We start from the raw sequence: 24,115 nt of genomic DNA, 5'->3' as shown, positions 1-24,115 counted from the left end.
AATACCCTTCTTCTCTATCTCTCTCCCATTGTTCATAAACTATAAGAAGAGAGAGAGATAGAGAGAAAGCTTGAAAAACATTGCACCATACGTTAGGTTGGTGTCACAAAACCTTGCACATGGAGCTGCTCTAGCTAGTGCTCAGTGTAAATGCATTGTTACTTTGTTAGTACTGTGCTATAATAGTGCCTTCTGACTCTACTCTCTTGCTCTTCCTTGTTGCCTTAACGTAACTCCTAAGCAACAATCACTGAGTGAGTGGCCAAAAGTGAAAAAAAAAACTACAAACAATTCGTGTTCTTTTCGCAAAGCCATCGAGCCACCAAGACCAATCACAAATAGTGAGTCAGTGATATCACATTGTTCTATATAGTCACACCATTCCATCACTGCAATTTGTCTCTCCAAAGGAAACCACAGAAAGCCACCAGATGGATCGGCTTTCATCAGCAGCTACGTTTGAAAACATGCATTACGATGGCAGTGCAAGCCAAATGGGTCTGATTTGGCAGCAAACCAGGACACCCCTTGTGGTTCCAGCGCTGAAATTGCTTGTGGCTTTGTGCCTAGCCATGTCAATTATGCTGTTTGTGGAGAGAGTTTATATGGGTATAGTCATAATCTTTGTGAAGTTGTTTAGGTACAAACCAGATAAGAAGTATAAATGGGAGCCTCTCAGAGATGACCTTGAGATTGGAAACTCTGCATACCCAATGGTCTTGGTACAAATTCCTATGTACAATGAGAAAGAGGTACTACTGAAAAGTTATCACATTTAACAGACTACTTTCTTCTAGAAAGGAGATATTGCTCTCACATGCATTGTTTCTTGGAAAATAATTTTTCTTTTACTCAAGTTTTTTGTGGGTACTGTTTCATTGCTTGCAGGTGTATCAGTTATCGATTGGAGCTGCATGTGGGATATCATGGCCTTCTGATAGGATTATAATTCAAGTTCTTGATGATTCCACTGACCCAATCATTAAGGTTGACATTATCCATCCCTAGAATAAAGTTAACTGAAAATTTGCTCCTTTATCTTTCATTAGCTAAACCATGTTAAATATTTCTAGATCTTTTTTTCCTTAGTCATCAAAAGCCTATTTTCGGATACTTTCTACTCTCTAAGGACTACTAGAAAGCAGGTTTACTCATTAGTAATGTGCAAGGTTAACTTGCATGGAAAAATTTCCTTCACAAAACAACATTACTTTCTGTCAGAAAATCCAAGGATTCTTGAAACACGATTGTGCAAGTCATGCTTCTGATTCTTAATATTTAGATGGTAAAGAAAAATGGCCATCATCAATTTGTGAAAAATAAAACATTATCAAGATCCGTGTAAAAACTAACTCATTCATTTAGACCCTTGACTTTTAGTTTGTGCTCACATGACCTTTCTGTTTCTTTTAACCAAAAACGCTCAGAAAATGGTGGAACTGGAATGCCAGAGATGGGCCAGCAAAGGCATAAACATAAAGTATGAGATCAGACAGAACAGAAATGGATACAAAGCTGGAGCTCTTAAAGAAGGCATGAAGCATAGCTATGTGAACTTGTGTGATTATGTGGCCATCTTTGATGCTGATTTCCAACCTGAGCCTAACTTCCTTCGGCGCACAATACCATTTCTGGCTCACAACCCAGAAGTTGCACTTGTCCAAGCTCGATGGAAATTTGGTAAGTTTTTTCTCATTAAACCCTCATGAAACTCCTTTCTGCATGCTTACTTTAAAACTTCAAAAATCAAAACGGTGTTCTCCAGCAAAGGATCTGGCATCTGGTGTCAAAGTATAGCTGTTCGGTTAAAAATACCTTAAGTTGCATCTGGTTTATCTAGTTGTGCTTCATTTTTAATATACCTTGAGTGTGGCAGTTAATGCTGATGAATGCTTAATGACAAGAATGCAAGAGATGTCATTGGACTATCATTTCCTTGTGGAGCAGGAAGTTGGTTCCTCAACCTATGCCTTCTTCGGTTTCAATGGTAAATCATTTCCCTAATAAACAGTACAAATATTTTCATTGGGTAGTAGAAGCAGTCATGTGAATAATGTAGATGATATGTTGCAGGCACTGCTGGTGTGTGGAGAATTTCAGCATTAAATGAAGCTGGTGGATGGAAGGCCCGCACAACAGTGGAGGATATGGATCTGGCTGTGCGAGCTGGCCTCAAAGGAGGGAAATTTGTGTATCTTAGCGATCTCAAGGTACGATGAATCTTTTAATTGCATGTCTTGTATGTAATAAAGAGTTTGTTGAGTTAGTATTTTAGATAAGAAGATTGTACAGAAAGTAATTTCAGTAACACATCTACTTTCTGTTGAGTCAGTCTTCTCTCCTATACTGAATTATTTGTTTTCTATAACAATTTATCTAAACAAATTTAGGTGAAAAGTGAACTGCCAAGTACCTTCAAAGCCTTTCGTTATCAGCAGCACCGGTGGTCATGTGGCCCGGCTAATCTTTTCAAGAAAATGGCAATGGAAATCATGAGAAACAAGGTATCTGTTTCCTTGTAAAACTCAATTTCCATATATAGTTTGTTTGAAGAGGTCAAATGATATTACTATCCATCTTCTCTTGTAATTCCTTTTTTACCATGCCATGCAGAAAGTCTCCACCTGGAAGAAGTTTTATGTGATTTATAGTTTCTTCTTTGTCCGGAAAATCGTAGCTCATGTGGTCACATTTGTATTCTACTGTGTGGTTATGCCAGCAACTGTTCTAGTTCCAGAAGTGGAAGTTCCTAAGTGGGGTGCTGTGTATATACCTTCTATCATCACACTTCTCAATGCAGTAGGAACTCCAAGGTAAGCATTATAAGTTAGCAACTTTTTGAAGGCAAGGTTTTCTGGAGTTGATTTGTGAGTAACTTGTCATCTACATCTTGTGCAGGTCAATCCACTTACTCGTATTCTGGATACTCTTTGAAAATGTTATGTCAATGCACAGGACCAAGGCAACACTCACAGGTTTGCTAGAGGCAGGGAGAGTAAATGAATGGGTAGTTACTGAGAAATTGGGAGATGCCCTTAAGACAAAATCAGGTGGCAAAGCAGCAAGAAAGCCTCGTATCAAGATTAGTGAAAGGTACACCAACATAAGGAGAATACTCTACTTTTATTAATCTCATACCTGACATAAGCTTATGATTTGTTAGAAGTCCTGCATCAATCAGAAATAATATATAACTAGATACAAACATCATCTTACAAATTAATTTTATAAGATTGAGTTAGACTTAAAGTTGTTCTTAACATAGTTTTACATGTTTTGTCCCATGGATTGAATTGAACAACATGGACACGAGTTTAGCTTATTTTCTCAGGTTGGGAATTTGGTGTCTGTATTTGCTTGAAGGCAAGAATTTTACAAGCAACTTAGTATGTAATTTCATAATTAGCATTCACTATTCACCTTCACTACTTGTTTTTTTATGATTAACAGGCTTCATTTCTTGGAACTTCTAGTGGGGGCATACCTCTTTTTCTGTGGATGCTATGATCTTACCTATGGGAGGAACCACTACTTCATATATCTTTTCCTGCAATCGATTGCCTTCTTTGTTGTAGGGATTGGCTATGTCGGCACCTTTGTTCCTAATTCATAAAGGAACTTCTTTTCTCAGAATTATTCCACGTGGCTGTCATTTTGCTGTCATCCCATTCACTTCGAGGAACAGAATGCAGTTTCTTCTGCTCATAGCTACAATTCAATTTGTTTTAGTACCATACATTACTTTACAACCATTATTTGTCATGTTTTGTATTGTTTTTATATGGACACAGACAAAGAACATAGATAAACAAAACAACAAAAGTTTGTGTAGTATTTGAAATCCCTTGGAAAGAATTATCAATAAATTATATAAATTGGAAATCAGGAATACAGAAGCAAGTTCACAGTTTCTGCTTCCCACCTTCCCTTCTCTAACCTAATTAAGCTGCGTGACAATCTTGATCTTCTCTTTCAAAGATGGCCTTATTTTAATCTAAATTCCATAATTTATGAATAACTTTATCTTAACAAAATGAAATTCAAACCTAATTCAATCATACAAAATTAACTTGTAAAGTGAATTTTGTATCCACTTACTGTAATTTTGTTATGAATCTCCAAAAGCATTTTCTCATATGTTGTGGTATAACATTTTGAGTCTGAAACTATATATTTGAGTGGCTAGATGACGGCTCGACAGTTGATGCACATAGGTTTAACTAACAATAAAATAGGTTTTTAAATATTCTGAAATTATATTGATAAATAAACTTTAAGTCTAACATAATTATAGAAAATTAACTTGTAAAATAAGATTTGAAAGTGTAAATTTGTCTATCTCTAGTAAATTTGTGATCTCCAACATTTTAAAAAATGAAAAAAGAAAACCCCCTCAAATATGAATCTTGATTGATTAAAAAAACAAAATTAGAATTTGCTTAAAAGTTGATGTTATTCAGAAACAAAATTACCATAAAACATAAACTGGAAATAAAATGGAAGTACAGATATTCCAGCATCTCAAAGGCTGCAAATTACAACTTTTTAAGACTTGTGATGAAGGGCACCGTGTTGTTCAGAGGGACCATCATTTGATACTTGATGATGTCTGCACACTTTTTAGATTAGACTTTCAGTGAAATTCATCATATCACGTAGCGACATGGTTCTATTTTAAGCTATATGCATGTTATTGTTCTTCAGATGGGACAAATGTACCTAAAGACAGCATCAAATGAAGATTTTCATTGCTCAAAACATTATGGAGTATCTTAATCCATATACCACCTCGGCCAGATTAAATTCTGATTCTACAAAATACAAACTATTGCATGACAAAAAGGAGTGAGAATTCTTAATCCTGAGAAATCCCATGGTAACAGTTTCAATAAGAATATAAAAAATGAAATAAAATTCATGTTTGTATTTATAAGGTTACGATAACTTTTTTGTTATAATTGGAATGCCTAATTAGAAAAGCAGGTTTCATATCTGAATTCAGTACCATATTTGACTTTTGGTTCAAATCATATACCGTTTAACAATTGCGTTTATTAATTATATGCTTCTCTGTATACAATTTGTCCATTTAGAATTATCAATTAGAATAAATTTTGTCGACCAAATCCTGCAAAAACTTACACTATTAGAAGGAAATCAACGGAAGATTTTTATGTAAAAGAATTAAATTGTTATTTGGCTACAAGGTGTTACCATTTATTATTAGATCAGTAGGAGCAAGATATACAAATTATAATATAACCAAATTAATATGTAGGTTTTACAATTTATTAAAAATACGATAATCTAGAACTTTTAACTAGTGTAAAAGGAGATTCACAATGAGACAAAAAGGGAATTAGTAGGTATGCCTTTTTTCTGTACAATAGAAGCCACAAATATTGAGAAAAAAACATAACATTGACATCATTATCATTAAAAAAATTATCTACAATCTAGGTCTTAAATCAAGAGCTATCTACAGTGTGCCTGATAGAATTCCATACAAATATGTATATTGAGCTCCCCCGAAGAAACAAGAAAACTGAAAGGAATCAGAATAAAATCTAGCGGGGGGAAGAAAATTCTCAGCAACAGACTTCAATCTGAGAGAACTTTTTTCCTACATGAAACAATCTCACAAACAAACCTCTCTTTTGATGAGGTTGGACCAATACAGGTTATCATCACTCTATTCCCATTAGTTTATGTGCCCTTGTTGAGGAGAAAGAGAACCCCATCTTCTTCTGCCTGGAGAATAAGAAATTGTTCATCCATTTGTAAAGAGATAGCCAATGGATAATTATATTTGAATCGTCTTCCAGAATCCCAGTGGTTACTGCTGAAATGCAATGCCAACTGTTCAAATGACCCAACATAGTTACATTCCTGAAGTGGACAGGGACATGGAGAATACATGCAAGTCACTTCATGGTTATTACTGGTCATGCAATCCACAGTTTCATTGCAACCATATTCTCTGTTTCGACAAGGGGCTTTGATTGATTCAACTATAAAGTCCACATCTCCACTCAACATAGTTCTTCTCTTGGGAAAATCAAGGATAACTTCCTGTAGAAAAAAAATAGTTTTTCATAGCTCAATCTGCAGATTTCAAAATAAAAAATATCATGTGCACACATTTAACCGAACCCATGCCTGGATGCCTGCACACCGGAATGCATATGCACCAACACAAACACTCGTCTTGGAAGAGTATATAAATATAGCTTCCATAGATAGCTGGTTGAAAACTACAGCATTCATTTATGAATAAACTAAAGTAGCTATTACAGTTATGAACGGATAATTTTACTATAAAATTCAAACCCCAATGCATTCTCACTGATTACTTCTCCCTGGAATCAGATTAGTAACACGAGTGCTGCTTTAAAATTGACCAGTTAATAATCAGCAACAGAAACAAAATATGCAGCTACACGCTACTAAAAGAAATAAATTTCTTAAACATAAACCTGAGGAAAAACTTAACCTAAAAACCACCATCGAAAAATACAGAACAAAACGAATATCTCAAACTTAATTAATGGCAAGGGAAAACCGTTTTTCTTTAAAGTCATATCAAGACACTGTCACTCTAATATATTTATGTGAACCCAGTATAAAAGCATGAACATGCTATTATCATGAATTTAAGTTACAACAGTGCCCTTGAAGGAAGTCCAGAAAGGAAATATAAGACAAGTTTTTGTATAAGCAGCTTCCAATGAAAAGATAAAAAAAAATCCATTTATTCGTTGTTACACTTCTTCCTTGGTTCCAGGATAGTATCCTTTATTTTAAAAGTTTCAAGAAATAAAGCATGCTGAAAGTGCAGACCAAAATAGGTAAATTAGTTGCATCAGTCAAATGCTGATGACCGCCTGCCAATGATCCAGTAATTAACTAGACAGCAACTTGTGGGACACACAAAACACCAAAATAACTAGTTTATAACCCAACATCACCAAAGAGACTAAAGACCATTGGGCTTGATATTGTGTCGAAGTAGCGGTCATGTTAATAAGTTCTTTCATCTAATGCACCATCTTCTTAAAAATGTTTCACCAAAATCTACAGCTATCCCATATAAAAGAAAACATATCTCATGGTCACTCATTCTTTTTTTCAAACTTTTAAGTTGTCTTACTAGCTTGTTTCTTCACTGTTAGGTCAGAAGTTCACTCAACTATGCATTGGCCTTTCTTCACAAAAAAAAAAAACAGAAAAAAAAAAACTTGGGTTCATGACTACAAAAGATATCGGCATTAAACAGTGCCTTTTGACATTATTTTGTGGACATGTTAAGAAGCTAGTAATGAATGCTAATGGCATCATCACCTCTTTTGATACTGCTCTAAGAGGACCATGCCCAATCCCGGTGCTTTCTGTGATGATTGGTGGCCCATCTGAATGATCTCTACACTCTGGGAACTCCATATGGTGGTGCTTCTTCTTGCTTGCTAGCTGCAAAGCACAACTCAGTACACACCTAAATCCACTAGATTAAAAGAAAATATCAAAATGTGTATTATTTCACATAAAGCACTCCCACCAGTTGAATTACTTTTAACAATCTAAATGATACATTCTCCTAATACAGTTTTGATTGGTTATAGGACATGATATCATGTATGGCTCCAATTGTTCCACAAAATATAACTTGTTGTGTGGGGAGTGAGCTCTTTCACAATTTCCTCTCATAGCAACAAAATGTGTATTATTTAAATGCAGCGTTGAAGCATATGAAAATATTTTGCAAAATAATAGAAAGCAACTCTTAAAGAAGATGCCAAAGGGTGTTTACTGAAATAAATCCACCACTATAAAATTGGAAGATGAAAGATCATTTTCAGAGAAAATGCAATCAAATTAGAAATATCATACCTTGGAATGACTTGCATTCAATTGAAAAACGCTTTCAACACACTGTTTAACATTGAATTTTTTTTCACCATTAGTGCTTCTCATGAAACAAATGGTTGGCAGAAGCCTGGTACAAGTCCTTGATCTCCTTTAGGGGTTTTCGGATTTCTACAACTAAATAAACTATTTTGACCTAAAAATAGGAAAATAAATACCACATTTTCCCCAATACAAATGTAGCAGTATAGTAAATAACTTGAATGCCATTATCTACCTCCCCAGAACCATAGCCACCAAGTTCCTTTTCTCGTTTTTCTCTCTCAGAAATCTCCTCCTCTCCCCAAGAAAACAGATATGAAACTATTGTTGAAACTGGAGCGGAAGACCCTTCAATAGATATGCTCTCATAGTAGAAAAGCTGAAAAGAAAAAAGTTAAAAAAATATGAATAATTAATAAGTTAAATAGAAATTGATGCAGCAAATAAATTTTTATTTGCAAAAATAACAGACAACCACCAACAGCTCTTTGCTTGCCTTTATGGAAGAGCGATACTTCTCCAACCAGCCTATCAAACACAAATTTACTCCGGTTATACTGATGTACAAGATCCATATTTGTCAAAATGTGGAGGAATGATGGGCTAACATCCAGCTTAGCTGTTGGGGACAGAAGAGTTCCCAGCACATAGAGAACAAACAACCTCTTAAAGTCATCTCCAGCCTCGGCAGTTGCCAACCTGTCCTCTAAAAGTCGCACTGAAATTCCATGATTCATCGCACTGAAATTCCATGATTCATCGCATTGTAACTGCTCTGCAAATCTGAAATCAAGTCTTCTGTATCAGAGTTCACCACTTCTTTGCCACTGGCTGATAATCCCAATACTGTCTCCACATCTTCTGGAGTTACTGGCCATGCACACTGCTGATCCCTAAGCTGCAATTAGTAGCGTCAAACCTCTCAAATAACCAAAGACACAAACTGCGTCGAAGAGTTCGACATCTAAGTCCAAGGAGTCAGTAAAGCCCATGCTCTTTACTGACTCCTTCTGTTCAGGTGTGAGGCGCTGTAACACATTGAATAAGCGACCTGGATAGCATCTTGTTACCAGTTTAGTCTGCAGTATTTAATCTTTAACAAGATTCATCAACTATTGACATGAATTAACAAACCAACCCATGTGCTTAGAATTACCTGTTTCCTTGGCTTGGGTTCAGGGGCAGAAGCACCCGAACTCAAGTAGCCATCCCACACTTCAAGTGCATGCCTAGCATACTTTTCCTTCTCTTCAACATTGACTTCCATGCATTTGAGGCAGCCTTTGTCGCCTACCAAAAGAAAAAAAAATATACTAAAATTAACGCCATATTCAGTTCAGCTACAAATGACGAACAGCATCAAACCTAGCAATTCAAAAAGTAAAAAAGGTACTCACAGCTTTAAGGCCTGGTGACCTAGGAGGGGAAGCAATGCACTCTTTGATAAATTCCTTACTGCAACAGTTGATTTTAAGACTTAGTAAACAATTAATCAAAACACACACAAAATAATAATGATAATAACCATAGTAGCAGTTGTGATTTAATTTCTACGCACGGTCAGTTCACACAGTCAGTCAATGTAATTTCAGATTTAAGAAGTTAAAAGAAATCACCTAAAATACACCCAGGAACATGCAGGACGAGGAATCAAAACTTCGTTTTCCTCTTCGTCTTTTTCCTTTGCCCTTCTTCAATTATAACATGTTCTTCAGCCATTTGGTTTATCATCATCGTCATGACATCCATATTCTGAAAAAAAATTCAAACTTAAATAAAATAAAATAAATAGTTCTGACACCGAGATGTCAATACATACTAAAAAAAACATTGTAATTATTCTTGTGATAAAAAAACAAAGAAAATAAAATCTAAAAATAGTTATTTTTTAAAATATATATGTATTTAAATTTGATAATTTTATTTGATAATTGATTAATATAATATTGTATGACATTTTTATTTAAAAATTGATGTGATTTTAATATTTTACGTGAGTTTTAATCTTTTAAAATTTTAAACTTAGTCTCTACTTTAAAATTTTTCATTTTAATTTTAAATTATTTTTAATTCTAAATTAAAATTATTTAATAAAAAAATTAATTTTAATAAAAATATCAATATAATATTTATTTAAAAATTAATTTTGATTAAAAATAAAGTTGTTTTATTAAAAATTAAATTGAATATAAAATACGTTAGTTTATTAAGATATTTTCATTATCATTTAATACAAGATTAGATTAACATGTAAATATATTTTTTAATTATTTTATTAAATTAAAAAAAATTAAAAGCAGTAAATAAATATGTGATATATTATTCATTATTTATTTATTATTTAAACGAAATTATTAAAAAAATTAAATTAAACAAAATTGATAAAAAATACTAAATTAAAAGATAAATAAATATTAAAACTGAATTGAACAAAATGAATAAAAACATAGACAAAACTAATATTTAATTTTTACAAATTTGATATCTAAACATTGTAAGAAAATAGATGAAAATTTTAATAGAGCATACTAAAAAAACAATTTCATTTATCTTTCAATAATGTAGTTAAATAACATGTCTACGATCCATGTTTCAAGCATAATTATTTTTACATAATAAAAATTCTGTGAGTTTTTAATATATAAGTTGCTTTATTAAAAATATTTATTTTTTCATCCAAAAATATTTTGAATGAAGTTTTTTTCCGAGCATATGTCCTAGAGAGGTTCTTTGTTTTTATTTTCTCTCGGAAGATTCTAAAAAAGACACCACTTCAGTTAAAAACAGAACGCCACTAATAATGGTAAGTATGAGTAATTTTTTTACAAATATTTGTAAGTGTTTGAAATTAAGTTATGAAATTATTATTCATAATATTTTTTAATTGTAAAATTACCTACGAATTATCCATATAAATTGTTAATGTAAAAGACATTTTAAGAAAAACTATTCATATAAATCCGCACAAAGTATATTCCAAGCTTGTATCTACGTATTTATCATTGTTGTCTGTTTATTTACTGACATAGAAGAGAGAGAGAGAGAAAAAATATAAATTGACCATATAAATTGATTTAAAACTAACTATAATCAAAATAGTACGTAATAAGTTGTTGATTTTTGTAATAATTATCTTAATACTTTTATTTGGATGAAAAATTTAAAAGACTGATATTTTTTAGTAGTGAAATATGTTTTTTGTATGAAATATTTATGAAGAAATTTAAAAATTCTATAATTAATGAAAACATCTATCTTAATTAAAATGGTATCGTTTTAATTTTATAAAAAAAGAAAATTTGGCAATCTTCCTTCATCTCTGTCTTTTATTTTTATCTTTCTCATCATTTTTTTTTTCTCTGAAAATTGATTGTCTCCTAAATAGTGTCTGATTTCTATATTGTTTAGTTTTACAAGAAGTATATTCCAAAGTTACTTAAATTTATAAGTTCTTAAAAATATTTCCTGTTTCCGATCACATAATAAAAAAAATTGCATTCCTCGAATTTAAAACACCAATTATGTAAAATTAAGTAATTTTTCATAATGAATTAAACTTGAATCTAAAGTTGATTTTGAGTTAAAATGATTTTAGATAAATGAACTTGGTATTAGATAAAAAAATCACATTAACTTTTATCGGTGATTTTAGAAACAAAAATCATCTAAATATAGATATCATCCCTTTAAAATTAATTTAATAATTATTAAGCATACATTTTGTGATAATTAATTTAGTTAAATTTATTTTATCATTTTTAATATCGACAGTAGTACAGCTATATTAAATACGTATAAAAAAATTAATATTTATAATGATCTTGAAACGAGCATGAATAAAAATGAATTCAATAAGTGTATCATGAACTATAAGCTTGAAAATGAACCTGTAATTTGTTTTAGTAAGTTCTAAATTTAAAGTTTAGTATTAAGAAAATCAATTCAAGCAAAAACACTATTACTTACTGTTCCTCTTCAATGATAAACGACGTCGTTCACCTTTGTCTCACGCAAAATTATCCTTTACGAAACTCGCCCTGAATTTCTATTTTTTCCCGTTTTCCAAATTTTCAACTCTCCTTGCTCCTCCGTCCGCCGGAGAGATCAATGCCAATCCACTAAACCCCCAAACCCATCACCGCAATGCGAGTCTCGACCCCCTCCGCGGCAGCGCCGTCGCCCCATGGCGACGACCACCGCATCTCCAACCTCGGCAGCCGCGACGCCGAGTCCCTGTTCCGCACCAAGCCTATTGCTGAGATCCGGAAGACTGAGGCGGCGACGCGGAGGCAGATCGAGGACAAGAAGGAGGAGCTCAGGCAACTGGTCGGCAATAGGTACCGCGACCTGATCGACTCCGCCGACTCCATCGTCCGCATGAAGGCCTCCTGCAACGGCATCTCCAGCAACATCACCACCGTGCACGGTCGCATCCGCTCCCTCTCCCTCTCCCAATCCCAGTCCCAAGCCAAGCTCCATTCCCAGTCCCGAGCCTGGACCTACGGCGCCGCGTGCCGCGTTAAGTACCTCGCGGACACGCCCGAGAACATCTGGGGCTGCCTCGACGAAGGGATGTTTCTGGAGGCCGCGTCGCGCTATGTGCGTGCCAAAAACGTGCACCATCACTTGTTCGTCGATTCTGATGACCAGAAGAAGAAGTTTCTCTCCAATTTCGCCATGCTCCAGCACCAGTGGCAGATCGTTGAGAGCTTCAGGGCGCAGATCTCCCAGCGCAGCCGCGATCGGTTGCTCGATCGCGGCCTCGCCATTGCTGCTTACTCCGACGCGCTTGCCGCCGTCGCCGTCATCGACGAGCTCGAGCCTAAGCAGGTATTTAGTTTCTTCGCATTGAATTCTGGGTTTGTGCCTAGATTTGTGGGTGTGAACTGTGGAGTGATTAGTCGACTAAAAAAAAGATTTGTATGGACTTAATTAGTTTAAGATTTGGACGGTTGCTGGATTCGATTTAAACTGATTTTTTTTTTGTAAAACAGGTATTAGGATTGTTTTTGGAATCGAGAAAGTCGTGGATATTGCAAGTTTTGGGGAATGCTGGTCCTAATGATGCTTCCTCCTTGGTGGTTTCGGTATTGTGCGATGTGTTGGGTATAATTCAGGTTACTGTGGGTCAGGTGGGTGAGTTGTTTTTGCAGGTTTTGAATGATATGCCCCTTTTTTACAAAGTCATACTGGGATCTCCTCCGGCATCTCAGTTGTTTGGTGGGATTCCCAATCCTGACGAGGAAGTTAGGCTCTGGAAGTCATTCAGAGATAGACTGGAATCGATCATGGTGATGCTTGATAAGCGTTACATTGCTGATACCTGTTTTGCTTGGTTGAGAGAGTGCGTGAGCAAGATAAGTGGAAGAAATTTGATTGATGCCATTGGAAGTGGCCAGGATTTGGCTTCTGCTGAGAAATCAATAAGGCAGACGATGGAAAGCAAGCAAGTTCTTCAGGGGAGTCTAGAATGGCTGAAGAGTGTTTTTGGCTCGGAGATTGAGTTGCCTTGGAGTAGGATTCGGGAACTTGTTTTGGAAGATGATTCAGATCTTTGGGATGAGATATTTGAGTCTGCTTTTCTTGGCAGGATGAAAGCAATTATTGACGTGAGATTTAGGGAACTAACAGGTGCTGTTGACGTGGTAAACTCAATTTCTGCTGTAGGTGAGTTGTTTACCAAGCTGGATGATGTTCAGGTGTACTTGAGCAGACCTTCTACGGCTGGTGGTGTTTGGTTTCTAGAATCGAATGCCAGAAAAACTGGAGTTGCTTCTGGGTTTAAAGTTCATCCTGAAGAGAGTGAATTTCACTCTTGTCTTAATGCTTACTTTGGTCCTGAAGTCAGTCGAATCAGGGATGCAGTTGATGTTTCTTGTCAGAGCATCCTTGAGGATCTTTTAAGTTTCATAGAATCTCCAAAGGCATCTCAAAGACTGAAGGATCTGGCACCATACCTGCAAAGTAAATGTTATGAATGTGTATCTTCAGTATTGATGACACTGAAAAAAGAGCTTGATAGTTTATATGCCCCAGCAGAAAATAGTGAATCGCCAAGCGCTGTTACTGTTGAAAAGTCTCTTTTCATTGGACGAATATTGTTTTCATTCCAAAATCATTCTAAACATATACCCCTGATACTTGGTTCTCCCAGATATTGGGCTGGTGGAAGTGCATCTGCAGTTGCAAAATTACCGTCTCTGGTGAAACAATCTCGATTTGGATCTGATTCTACTATCTGTGATAGTCCAGGGAAACAAGCAAGTCTTGGCTCTAAAAGACAAAATTCATTTTCCATAGCTGCTTTGCTTGGGGTGAGAGAAGGTGCAAGCCCTGAATTGGAAGAATTGAATAAGACTATAGGAGACCTTAGCATTAGAGCTTACAATTTGTGGATATTATGGCTCTCGGATGAACTTTGTGCCACTGTATCTCGGGATCTTAATCAGGATGATGCTTTATCTTTGAGTACACCCTGGAGGGTAAGTGATAGTCATTTCTCCCTTGATGTGTTTTTCATTTTGTTTGTACGTGATGGCTTAATCTTGTTTTTCTTTTTCGTAAGATTATGATTTGTCAATATTTCATTTGTGAACGTTTAGTTTTTTATGAACCCTTATGTCAAACTATAATAGTTATTTATTCCTTTTGTAGACCCCTGTTTTTAAAAAGTTTGTTAGGTGTGAAGAAATGGAGAAGAAAAACATGACAATGAGGATAAGAAATTCTTTACGGATATAGAGTAAAATGAAAACAGAGAATACAGGAAGTCAGCAAGTTTAAGCTCCTCATTCCATTTGTATGTATATCACCAGCAGGGAAAACCACTTATCAAATTGATATTGGACAAAACCTTGATTCTTTTCTGAGCATTTGTAGCATAGCTTATCAAGTGATTATAGTCTGACATGATAAATTGTCTAACAAAACACAGCATTATGAACTTTTACTCTGCAACTGTTGTATTAACGAATCTTGTGGGTATTGGTGATATACCTAATAAAAAGTTGTGGCCCTTAAATATAAAATCAGATTAACGTCTGTTTGCCTTCTTGAAAGGGTAATGGGTGTCATCAAACTCACATCGTCTTGTTCTAATGTTGTTATTTCGTAGTGGGACTTTGTGTTGGCGATATGTTGGCCAAGTTATAGCTTTTCATCTTCGAGTTTTTTATTTTTGCTTATTTGGACAGGGATGGGAGGATATCATTATCAAGCAAGATCAATCTGATGAGAACCAGTCGGAGATGAAAATTTCTCTTCCATCTATGCCTTCTCTGCACATCATCTCATTTCTCTTTAGAGCTTGTGATGAAGTTCATAGAGTTGGAGGTCATGTACTTGACAAGAAGATTTTGCATAAACTTGCATCAAGGCTACTGGAAAAGGTAGGTTTTCCTGTGGATCTTTTTAGTCTGCTTGATCATAATTTTTACCATCGTGACTTTCTCACTAATTTGTTTCCTGTCTTTCCTCTTTGTTATTTATAGAAAATGAAATTTCATTTAAAATAAAAGAATAATGATGGTATGGATAATGTATCCTCAAAATAATATAGAACAGAAGACATTAGACAATAAGAAGTGAACTAAGAATGCATGAAGGAATCTCTCTGCAGTATTTCAATACCATGTTAAGCATAAACTGAAGTTTAAATTAGTTGTATTAACTGTGGCTGCGTTCCACTTTCTGTGTCAGAGATTTGGAGCAGTTCTTATTCTCGGATTCATGCTGCTGAACTAAGTCATTATAAAAAAAAATTATTTATAGAGTTATACTGGAGTTGTTCTCATGTCACTAGAATCTTATAGTAATGGAAAAAATAAGCATGTTATCTGCAAACCCCACCCCCACACCCTTGTAAAAAGTAATTGCAATCAAGTTATTGAGAACCTGAATGATTATTGGTTAGTGCCAAACGAGAACTCAAAAAAGGGAGATTCCGTTTCAATCAGGTCCTTTAAAGCACAATTTGACGTGCTAAATACTTTTGATCTCGTCATTTATCTTGGTATGTCTATTGGTCTATGAGTATAGTTGAACTGGGGCACTTTTTACTAGTTTTGGTGCTAAATGGGATACGAAAATTCCTGAAATCTAGAAGGCCAAAATTTTATCTGCATAGAATTGACGAGAGTGGATTTAAATGAGAGTGAATAGAAACACGGGCATGCAAGTAGACCCACCTTTTTTTCGTATTAACATAATGTTGTCTGCTGGCATTATATGTTTTTACGAGGGAGCTACGTATAACTAAACACTAGTGTGTCTTTTTCACATGGGTTCTTATTCTTGTTGTAAACCAAATTTGAAAATGTGTCCTGACAAAAAATTGAGAAGTTCCTATGAGTATATCTTGAGTGAATGAGCTGGTGTGTCTTGGTATTCAAAAGGGCTATAGAAGTTTCTGAAATCTAGAAGGTTAAATTTTCCTCCGTATACTAAATGAGAGAGTGCACGTGGGCTTTCAATTATGCTCTTATTTTTTACATTGGCATAATATTGACAGCTAGCATTACATGCTTTTTGCAATGTAGCATCCGTAAAGAAAAAAAAATAGTTTGGCCTTCGCAATGCATGGGTTAATCCTTTTGAAAACGCATTTTTGATGAAAACAATGAAAAATGTAAACTTACCATTAAATCATTAATTTCTTCTGCAGCATGTAGCCAAAAACTAATTATTGTTGTATCACTTCTTCATTATTAGTAAGAAGACTAATGTGTGTGCACAACACAAAATTCTTTATATTCCTTCTCGGTTTCTCTCTTCTTGACATGGTACCGTAGCACTACCGTCATCCATAACCTGTTTTGTCACTAATTCTTTCAGCATTAACTAAATGAGACCGATTATTGATTTAGTTACGGTACCATCATCCATAACCTGTTTTGTCACTAATCCTTTCAACATTATCTAAATAAGACTGATCATCTATTTAGTCAGGGTACTGGATTAGTGATAGAAATAGTGTGTCAATGATAACTGCAGGAACTAGTATTGTACGTAAATATTAAAATATTAAATTTTTAATATTATATTTAAAATGACTTGTAGCATAGTGGTTAAAGTATGCTTTACTAGCCCAAGGTTGTGAGTGTTTGATTTAAAATGCCAGGGTTTTTCCCATTTATATTGTAAAACTGATTCCATCAACATCTTAACCCTGCCCGATAAGCTTACTACAGGTCTAACCAATTTTCCTCCGTTTTTGAAAGTTCTCATTCATTTCTTGAATTCAATATTTTCTTCCTTTCACAAAGCTCAACCATCTCATTTTTGGGGGTGAAGGAGCACCGGGCTCCAATGTATTTCTCGAATTCATTGGATTATTTTTCTGGGCAAATGAATTAAGGAACCATCGATCCCTTCTTTACATAGTTTCGTTCTGTCTCCTTTTCTCTACTTCTATATGTGTACTGCAACAACCTTCTTCAAGCTTCAGCAAGCTCCCTTTCTGCAAACTGAGCAAGTTCCGCCTATTTCTTTCTAAAATCATTTTATAAAGGTATACGACTCAACCAGTTAGATGTGAGCTCCAGTCTAAGCCAGCCAAGTCATACCGTCCGTATCAAGTTGAGTGCATAACCTATCCATAGAGGTACCCAGACTGGCCATATTACCAGTTTCCAATTCTAGTGATCACTCGAGTTAAGTTTTACAACTGCTTATAGTGCTTTGTTGTTTATATTTTACCGTGAACACAGGTACATAGCAAATATTGCTCATATGAAAGTGCTAAAGGAACCCTATTTTATTTTGAGATCCCCTAAGCAACAGATTGAGACTGAATTCCAGTTCCATTTTAATAATTTTTTTCTACTCAACTGTTTAATTTTTGCATTTAATTTTCTAGGCAGTGAGTTATCAATTTATTGTGCAAAGTGTCATTGTTGACGCACTCTTTCTGTAATCCAGCTTAATTAAAGTGTAAAAGGAACCCTATTTATTTTGAGATCCTTACTCCACAGATTTAGACTGAATTCCAGTTCCATTTTAATAGTTTTTTATATTCAATTGTTTAACATTTGCTTGTAATTTTCTAGGTTATCAAGTTATCATGCGTTATTGTTCCAGTGACTGTTCTGCTATTTTCTTGACGGCATGTACATCTACAATGTTTATATCTTATTATACAGGTAATTGGAATCTTTGAGGAATTCCTCTCCACCGAAGAGAGTGGTGTTCACCAAGTTTCAGAAAAAGGAGTTTTACAGGTTTTGTTAGATGTCAAATTTGCTACTGATATTCTCTCCGGGGGTGATTTAAATGCGGTTGGGGTACCATCTAGTCAACCAAAAGCAAAGATGCCTGTCAGAAGGAAACAAGAACAAAGTTCTGCAACCTCTGCCATTAAAGAACGTTCAGATCAATTGTTAACTCGTCTTTCTCAGAAGCTGGATCCCATAGACTGGCTTACGTAAGTATCTTATTCTTCTGATAAAGTTTTCCTTTCTTTGTTTTGGTATGTTGAAGGGACATGAGATGTGCAATCCATGAACAGATGCCTTATATAACGATTACATATGCAAGGAAGTTGCAAAGTTTGGTAAGTTTATAATTAGAAAATAGAATAATAGAGCAGAAAAATTTCCAAGGGGTGCGAGTGAAATAGATTTCTAAAAGAAATCTGGGATTTCAATGAGGCCGTAATTCATTTCAAGCAACAGCGTGGAATCGAGAGTACATCCATTGCACAAGCATGGTCCATTTTTTCAATCTGAAATTTGAAACATTTTTTCTTTCTTTTCTTTGCTGTAAACCCATGGTTAGAGAAAATTTGTACTTGCATTTCTTGCACAGGGTTAAATTGGTTGTTTAATGATTTGAAGAACTTATATTAATTTCTGCAATGTCATCTCAAATCTTCTTTCTTTATCATAAAGGTATGAACCATATCTCTGGGAGAATGAGAGACAATCATACCTACGACATGCTGTCCTCTTTGGTTTCTTTGTGCAACTTAACCGCATGTACACAGATACTGTTCAGAAATTGCCTACTAATTCAGAATCTAATATTCTGAGGTGTTCTACAGTTCCCCGGTTTAAATACCTCCCCATCAGGTTAGTCTGATCTTGTTTCATTTCTGCTTTGTCTGTCATTTCATAATGCATAGTTACGAACTGGTCTCCAATACCATTATTTTATTTATTTAATTTAAATTTGCTTAAAATGTAATGGTTTATTCACTAACTACTTTTGTGAGTAGTTTTTTGCGAACAAACCTACTGATGTACACTACGAAGCAAGTCATTAATGCTCTAAATGTCATATCGTATTTACAAACTTCTTGGTAAATTCAGTGCACCAGCATTGTCCTCTAGAGGGACAAAGAAGACATTTACTCCTTCGTCAAATGAAATCTCTTCAAGGAGCTCATGGAATTCAATTACAAATGGAGAACTTTCTCAGAAGATAAATTTGGATGACAGTTCAAGTCTGGGGGTGGCAGCACCATTACTGAAGTCTTTTATGCAGGTAAGCCCTTTTCAAATATCGGTACTATTTCTTGCCTTATTGCAGTTTAATTTTGTACAGTTATTCTTTAATTAAGATATTATGAGATGTTGATACTCCATAACTCCATTCATCTGCACATCATATCCATACACATCTATGACACTGCTGCTGCAGTGAACTCCATCCATTTATGCAGCCACACAAATGTATTTTTAAAACAAGTTATTTTTATTCACTGTAGAGAACTGTTAAACGAAATTACAATACATAAGCTAAACGTCATGATATTTGGTCAGCTCTCCCGCAGTATTTGACATAATTAATACCGAGTCATTTCAAATTCTTAGACCGGATTAAACTTTATCCACTACTAGTACTACTATGTATTACTTTAGCCGGGAAAAGGTTATCCGCTCAGTTATGATTGCTTCTTTTATTTGTGGTGCAAATTCTTTATAATTGTAGCAAAATATTTTCTTGCTATGTTTGAGCATATAATATGGTATTGCTTAACCAAGTACATTCCTATTGCGTTGTTTACAATATTAGCTGCATATATGCAAACTTTTGTGGTAACATCTCGGTGGTAACATTATCATATTAAATCTGTATTTATATACGATAACCTCCATTCTTATGTCTTAATTGTGATCTAGAATACGTTATTTGATTGCTTAGTTGTGTAGGTACTTGATACCAGTTTTTTTTATTTTTCTAGGTTGGAAGCAGGTTCGGCGAGAGTACTTTTAAACTGGGATCCATACTAACTGATGGACAAGTTGGCATTTTTAAGGATAGATCTGCAGCTGCCATGTCCTCGTTTGGAGATATTTTACCTGCTCATGCAGCCGGTCTTCTTTCATCTTTTACTGCACCCAGATCAGACTCATGATGCCCCAAGCCAATGATTGTAATGCACCCTACTTGCTCCTTTCAAGGTCTCGTTTCCATAAAGTGTGATATATGATATAATCATGAAACCGTCCCAGCCCTCCACCTTCATTCGTGACACCACTCTTTTAGAGCAACTCTAGAATCATTTTTGGAAGCTTCATCTCCAAACATCCTAAACATCTGTGGAGCAAATGGATCAATAAACTATGGGATGAAGATTCTTAATGTTGATTGCCGCGGTTAACTTCATTTTATCATTTTGTCTTGGAAACGGTTGTGAATATAGATACCCAAATTTTAAGCATGGCGAAACTTGGCAAGCAAAATTAGAGTAGATGGCAGATTCAAGTTCGCGTGTCATATAGCCCAAGGAAACTGAAATTCTTGATATTGTCAGAGTTGAGAGCTCCTGTAATTCATGGCTACTGTATTGCGTGGTTCTACATTTTTGGTGTATGTCTATAGTTGCATAAATTCAATCAAATTATCTTGTTAGATTTATTTTAATGTTCTGATTACAATGTAACACTGTATTTCAAGACGCATATTCAATGAATTGAATTCTATAAACAAGCAGTACTTTATTTATTTTGTATTATTCATTATGGTAAGTGTATCTAACTCGAAATACAGCTCAGCATCAACCAATATAATTGAACTTTTATAGTTGTTGAGTAAAACAAAATAAAATAGCAATTTAGTAGAGACATACCACATGCGAACGTGATCAATTCTTTTTATATTTTTTGAGAATCTGGCACTTCCTTTTTTAACTGGAATGGAATTTTTCAATTTTAAATTTGGAATCTAATTGCCGTCCACTTTTTGCTGGTGCCTTTTTCTTATTCCTACAAAGAAGATATTGTCCAAAACTAATTTTCAGAACTATTTCTGGAATGTTATGATACATTGTTAGACACTTTTCATAATATAACTATCTTTTAGCTTGTACGTCACACAAATTTGTGTTTGTATTATATAAAAAATAGCTACATGACAAGTAGTTTTACAATATAAAGTTTTTCTTCCTTTTTTAAATCTTTCATAAGAGTTTGATAGGTTTAATCTACTAGTTTCATGTAGTTCTGTTTCTATTTATTCGAAACATCCAATGAAATTTTGTTTCCTGTTTCTATTTATTTCTATTTATTGTTGGTATGTTCCTAACTTTTTTACTGTTTCATTGTATCTGTTTATTTAACAAATTCAATGGAACTGTAAAAGAAAAAATCAACTATATTTACAGTTGCAGTAGATAATTTAATTTAAATAGTTTTTCTTTAAACTTGTGCTATCTGTAACATCCCAGATTACATAGAAGCATATAACATAGTAAGTCCACATTTTTAATAAAAGATAACAGTTAAAGTAGACTGTAAATAAAGTTGTTAAGCTTACAATCATCCCAAATTGAGTCATAATTTAAAACTTTAAGTACTAAAGAGTAATTCAAAATACAAGAAATAACTACGAGAATCCTAAGGAGACTAGGCTGCAGCATTGTCTTCCTCCAAAGTCTGCTCCAGAGGCACCTCATCCATCTCTGCTCACATCCAAGTGGATGATTATTGCAAAAGAAAAAGCATACCCAAGCAAAACACAAACACAAAAGCAAGGGTGAGCTAGATATAAAATCATGTTATAGCAGTCACATGCAACATGCAAGTAAAGACAGATACACTACACTACACAAACATGACTTGTTGCACTTAAACTTGACTCGTCCGGACTTAGAATGATTGTCGAGCTATGGCGGGTCGTGCACTCGTGGTGGCCTCTACTGCTTTGCAAAGCCATTGTCAATGCGTTTCACCCTACCACACTCACGAGCTTAGTCCGTTATCACTCACCTTAGGCCATACTGGAAGCACTCAAGATTAAGACCTCCTGCTACTACTCACGACATGGTTCAATCCTCTCTACTTGAGAATGATCGACCATTGTAGTTCCAGGATAACCCCCAAGACTGAGCTACCATGCAAATCATTCTAAACACTAAGGGCACCACCATGAATCTTCTCCTTAAAGATCATGGAATTACGTCCATCAACCATACTTGTTATATTCAACCACCAAACATGTTTCATACCATCACATACTATCAGTTCAATAACATTACTAGCATCATGCTATGCATTTCAATCATTCCCCATACTTGGTTCGCCCACGGCAAGAGTAAAAGAGAAGACTGGACTCAAAGGATTCGCACAGCGCACCCTATTCGCAAGGCGAGATACGATGGTCTCACACAGCGCACCCTCACTCGCAAGGCGAATTAACTCGCTAAGGTGTTGTACCTCATGTCCCTCGCATAACGCACTCATTTAATTCGCTATGCGAATTAACTCGCTGAAGCTACAAGCCTCAGTTCTTCTCGCATAGCGAACCCAGGTCGTCATGCGAGAACTTAGATAGAGAGTACACCCCCTAAAACTCTCGCTTTGCGCTCCACTCACCTTTCGAATTAAATGGGCAATGGTTCCAGACCACCACCAGTCGCATAGCGAAAAGATTCGCCAGGCGAATCCACAAGCAGAGAACAACACCCTCTGGTCATTCGCACAGCTCACCAACTCACACAACGAATGACTCAGACAATGAGCACTCTCTACAGGGTCTCGCTATGCGAGACAGCTCGCATAACGACTCTGCATCATCTGCAGAACGCAAATTCTGCAGAATCACACACTCACATCAGCCCTTACCATTTCTAGGCCTCTTGGCCTACTTCTAAAGCCTCTAATGGTTGATATAAACCTAATTAAACTTATCTAATTGATTTTACTCATTCCTACAGTGATTATTAAGTGATTAAGACCCAAATTCCTTCTTAAAACACTAGTTTCCTCAACTTAGGGGCTCAATTCTAATTCTACCATTTTTAGCCTGTTCTAAACCAATTTTAGAACCTAACAAGTCACAATTGACTTGCCTAAGATGTCCCAACATCCTAAATGTGCACAGAACTCCTACTTCCCAAAATCACTACCTCACTTCCTCTCAAGTGACCCAAAACACTACAAATCCTCTTAACTTTCAACATACAGCTGCTACCTCAGATTTTTCTCATCTCACATCCTCAGTTGCAGTCACACAACATGTTTAAATCAGCTCACAAGCATTAATTCACAGATTCAGAGATGAACATGTCAGCACATATCATTCCATACACTTAAAACTTAAAAACGTAACTCAAATAGCACAATGATGCATAAATCAGTCCATACACCTAACATATAACAACTTATAAGAAAGTATTCTAGCTCCCCTTACCTTAGAATAATACCGCACAGCTCACTAAAATGCCCTAACGGTACCTCTCACGACAAGGACCCGAACAATGCCCTACAACCACCGAAATGGTGATGGAAACAGCTCTTAGAGCTAGGACTGAGTAGAAATGGAAGAAGGAAAAAAAAAGGCACATGCAACCAACAAGAATATACGTCTCCATTCAAGAACAGTAAAGAGGAGGTTGCATGGAGGGACTTACCAGCTTAGAACCCAAAACTGATCGAATGGTTTTGAAGCCTTTTACGTCGCGGACGTTTGAGCACCACCTAAATAGAAATCTACTGGCTCAGTGAAAAGAGATTGAAGAGAGAAGGAGAGGTTGTAGAGAGAGAAGGCAGAGAAAAGAAGAGCTGAGCTTTTAGAGAGAGAATGAAGTTGGGTTAATGAACCAGGATGTATGAAAAAGAGACTTTTAAAATGCAAAGTTTATAGTTTGACCGACTTAATTACCCCATTAACTTTCTCATTATTTTTCAGGTTCTTGCACTATCTTATATTCTCGATGGGATTCTCTGTCTCCACTTTTTCCCTAACATTTAAATTTTTACAATATTTTGTA

General features: G+C 35.3%; 3 protein-coding genes and 1 long non-coding RNA gene across 4 annotated transcripts; 2 read left to right on the top strand and 2 right to left on the bottom strand.

The window, feature by feature from the left end:
- The first annotated feature begins 431 nt into the window (after positions 1–431).
- On the top strand, positions 432–3,613 carry LOC108325239 (glucomannan 4-beta-mannosyltransferase 9). The gene is made up of 9 exons (XM_017558276.2): positions 432–752; positions 889–987; positions 1,428–1,680; positions 1,877–1,987; positions 2,074–2,210; positions 2,391–2,504; positions 2,614–2,813; positions 2,899–3,093; positions 3,451–3,613. Exons 1-9 carry the CDS (start codon positions 432–434, stop codon positions 3,611–3,613), a joined length of 1,593 nt encoding a protein of 530 aa, XP_017413765.1.
- Positions 3,614–5,402: 1,789 nt separating this feature from the next.
- Positions 5,403–8,281, bottom strand: LOC108326586 (uncharacterized). The gene is made up of 3 exons (XM_017560170.2): positions 7,888–8,281; positions 7,342–7,467; positions 5,403–6,072 (listed from the first exon to the last, which is right to left on the bottom strand). The coding sequence occupies exons 1-3, from the start codon at positions 7,969–7,971 to the stop codon at positions 5,707–5,709; spliced, it is 576 nt and encodes a 191-aa protein (XP_017415659.1). The 5' UTR covers positions 7,972–8,281; the 3' UTR covers positions 5,403–5,706.
- Positions 8,282–11,916: 3,635 nt separating this feature from the next.
- Positions 11,917–20,860, top strand: LOC108325926 (conserved oligomeric Golgi complex subunit 1). The gene is made up of 7 exons (XM_017559072.2): positions 11,917–12,735; positions 12,900–14,387; positions 15,099–15,293; positions 18,045–18,325; positions 18,792–18,971; positions 19,212–19,386; positions 20,087–20,860. Exons 1-7 carry the CDS (start codon positions 12,049–12,051, stop codon positions 20,258–20,260), a joined length of 3,180 nt encoding a protein of 1,059 aa, XP_017414561.1. The 5' UTR covers positions 11,917–12,048; the 3' UTR covers positions 20,261–20,860.
- An 808-nt stretch (positions 20,861–21,668) lies between these two features.
- LOC128195714 (uncharacterized) lies at positions 21,669–23,879 on the bottom strand. Its single transcript, XR_008247509.1, has 3 exons — positions 23,756–23,879; positions 23,536–23,607; positions 21,669–21,805 (listed from the first exon to the last, which is right to left on the bottom strand). It is a non-coding gene; the product is annotated as an uncharacterized LOC128195714 (long non-coding RNA).
- Positions 23,880–24,115: the final 236 nt, after the last annotated feature.

Source organism: Vigna angularis, chromosome 3 (assembly GCF_016808095.1).
Source record: "Vigna angularis cultivar LongXiaoDou No.4 chromosome 3, ASM1680809v1, whole genome shotgun sequence".
Taxonomy (NCBI): domain Eukaryota; kingdom Viridiplantae; phylum Streptophyta; class Magnoliopsida; order Fabales; family Fabaceae; genus Vigna; species Vigna angularis.
The sequence above is the reverse complement of the archived record's forward strand: the minus strand, read 5'-3'. Positions and strand labels throughout refer to the sequence as shown.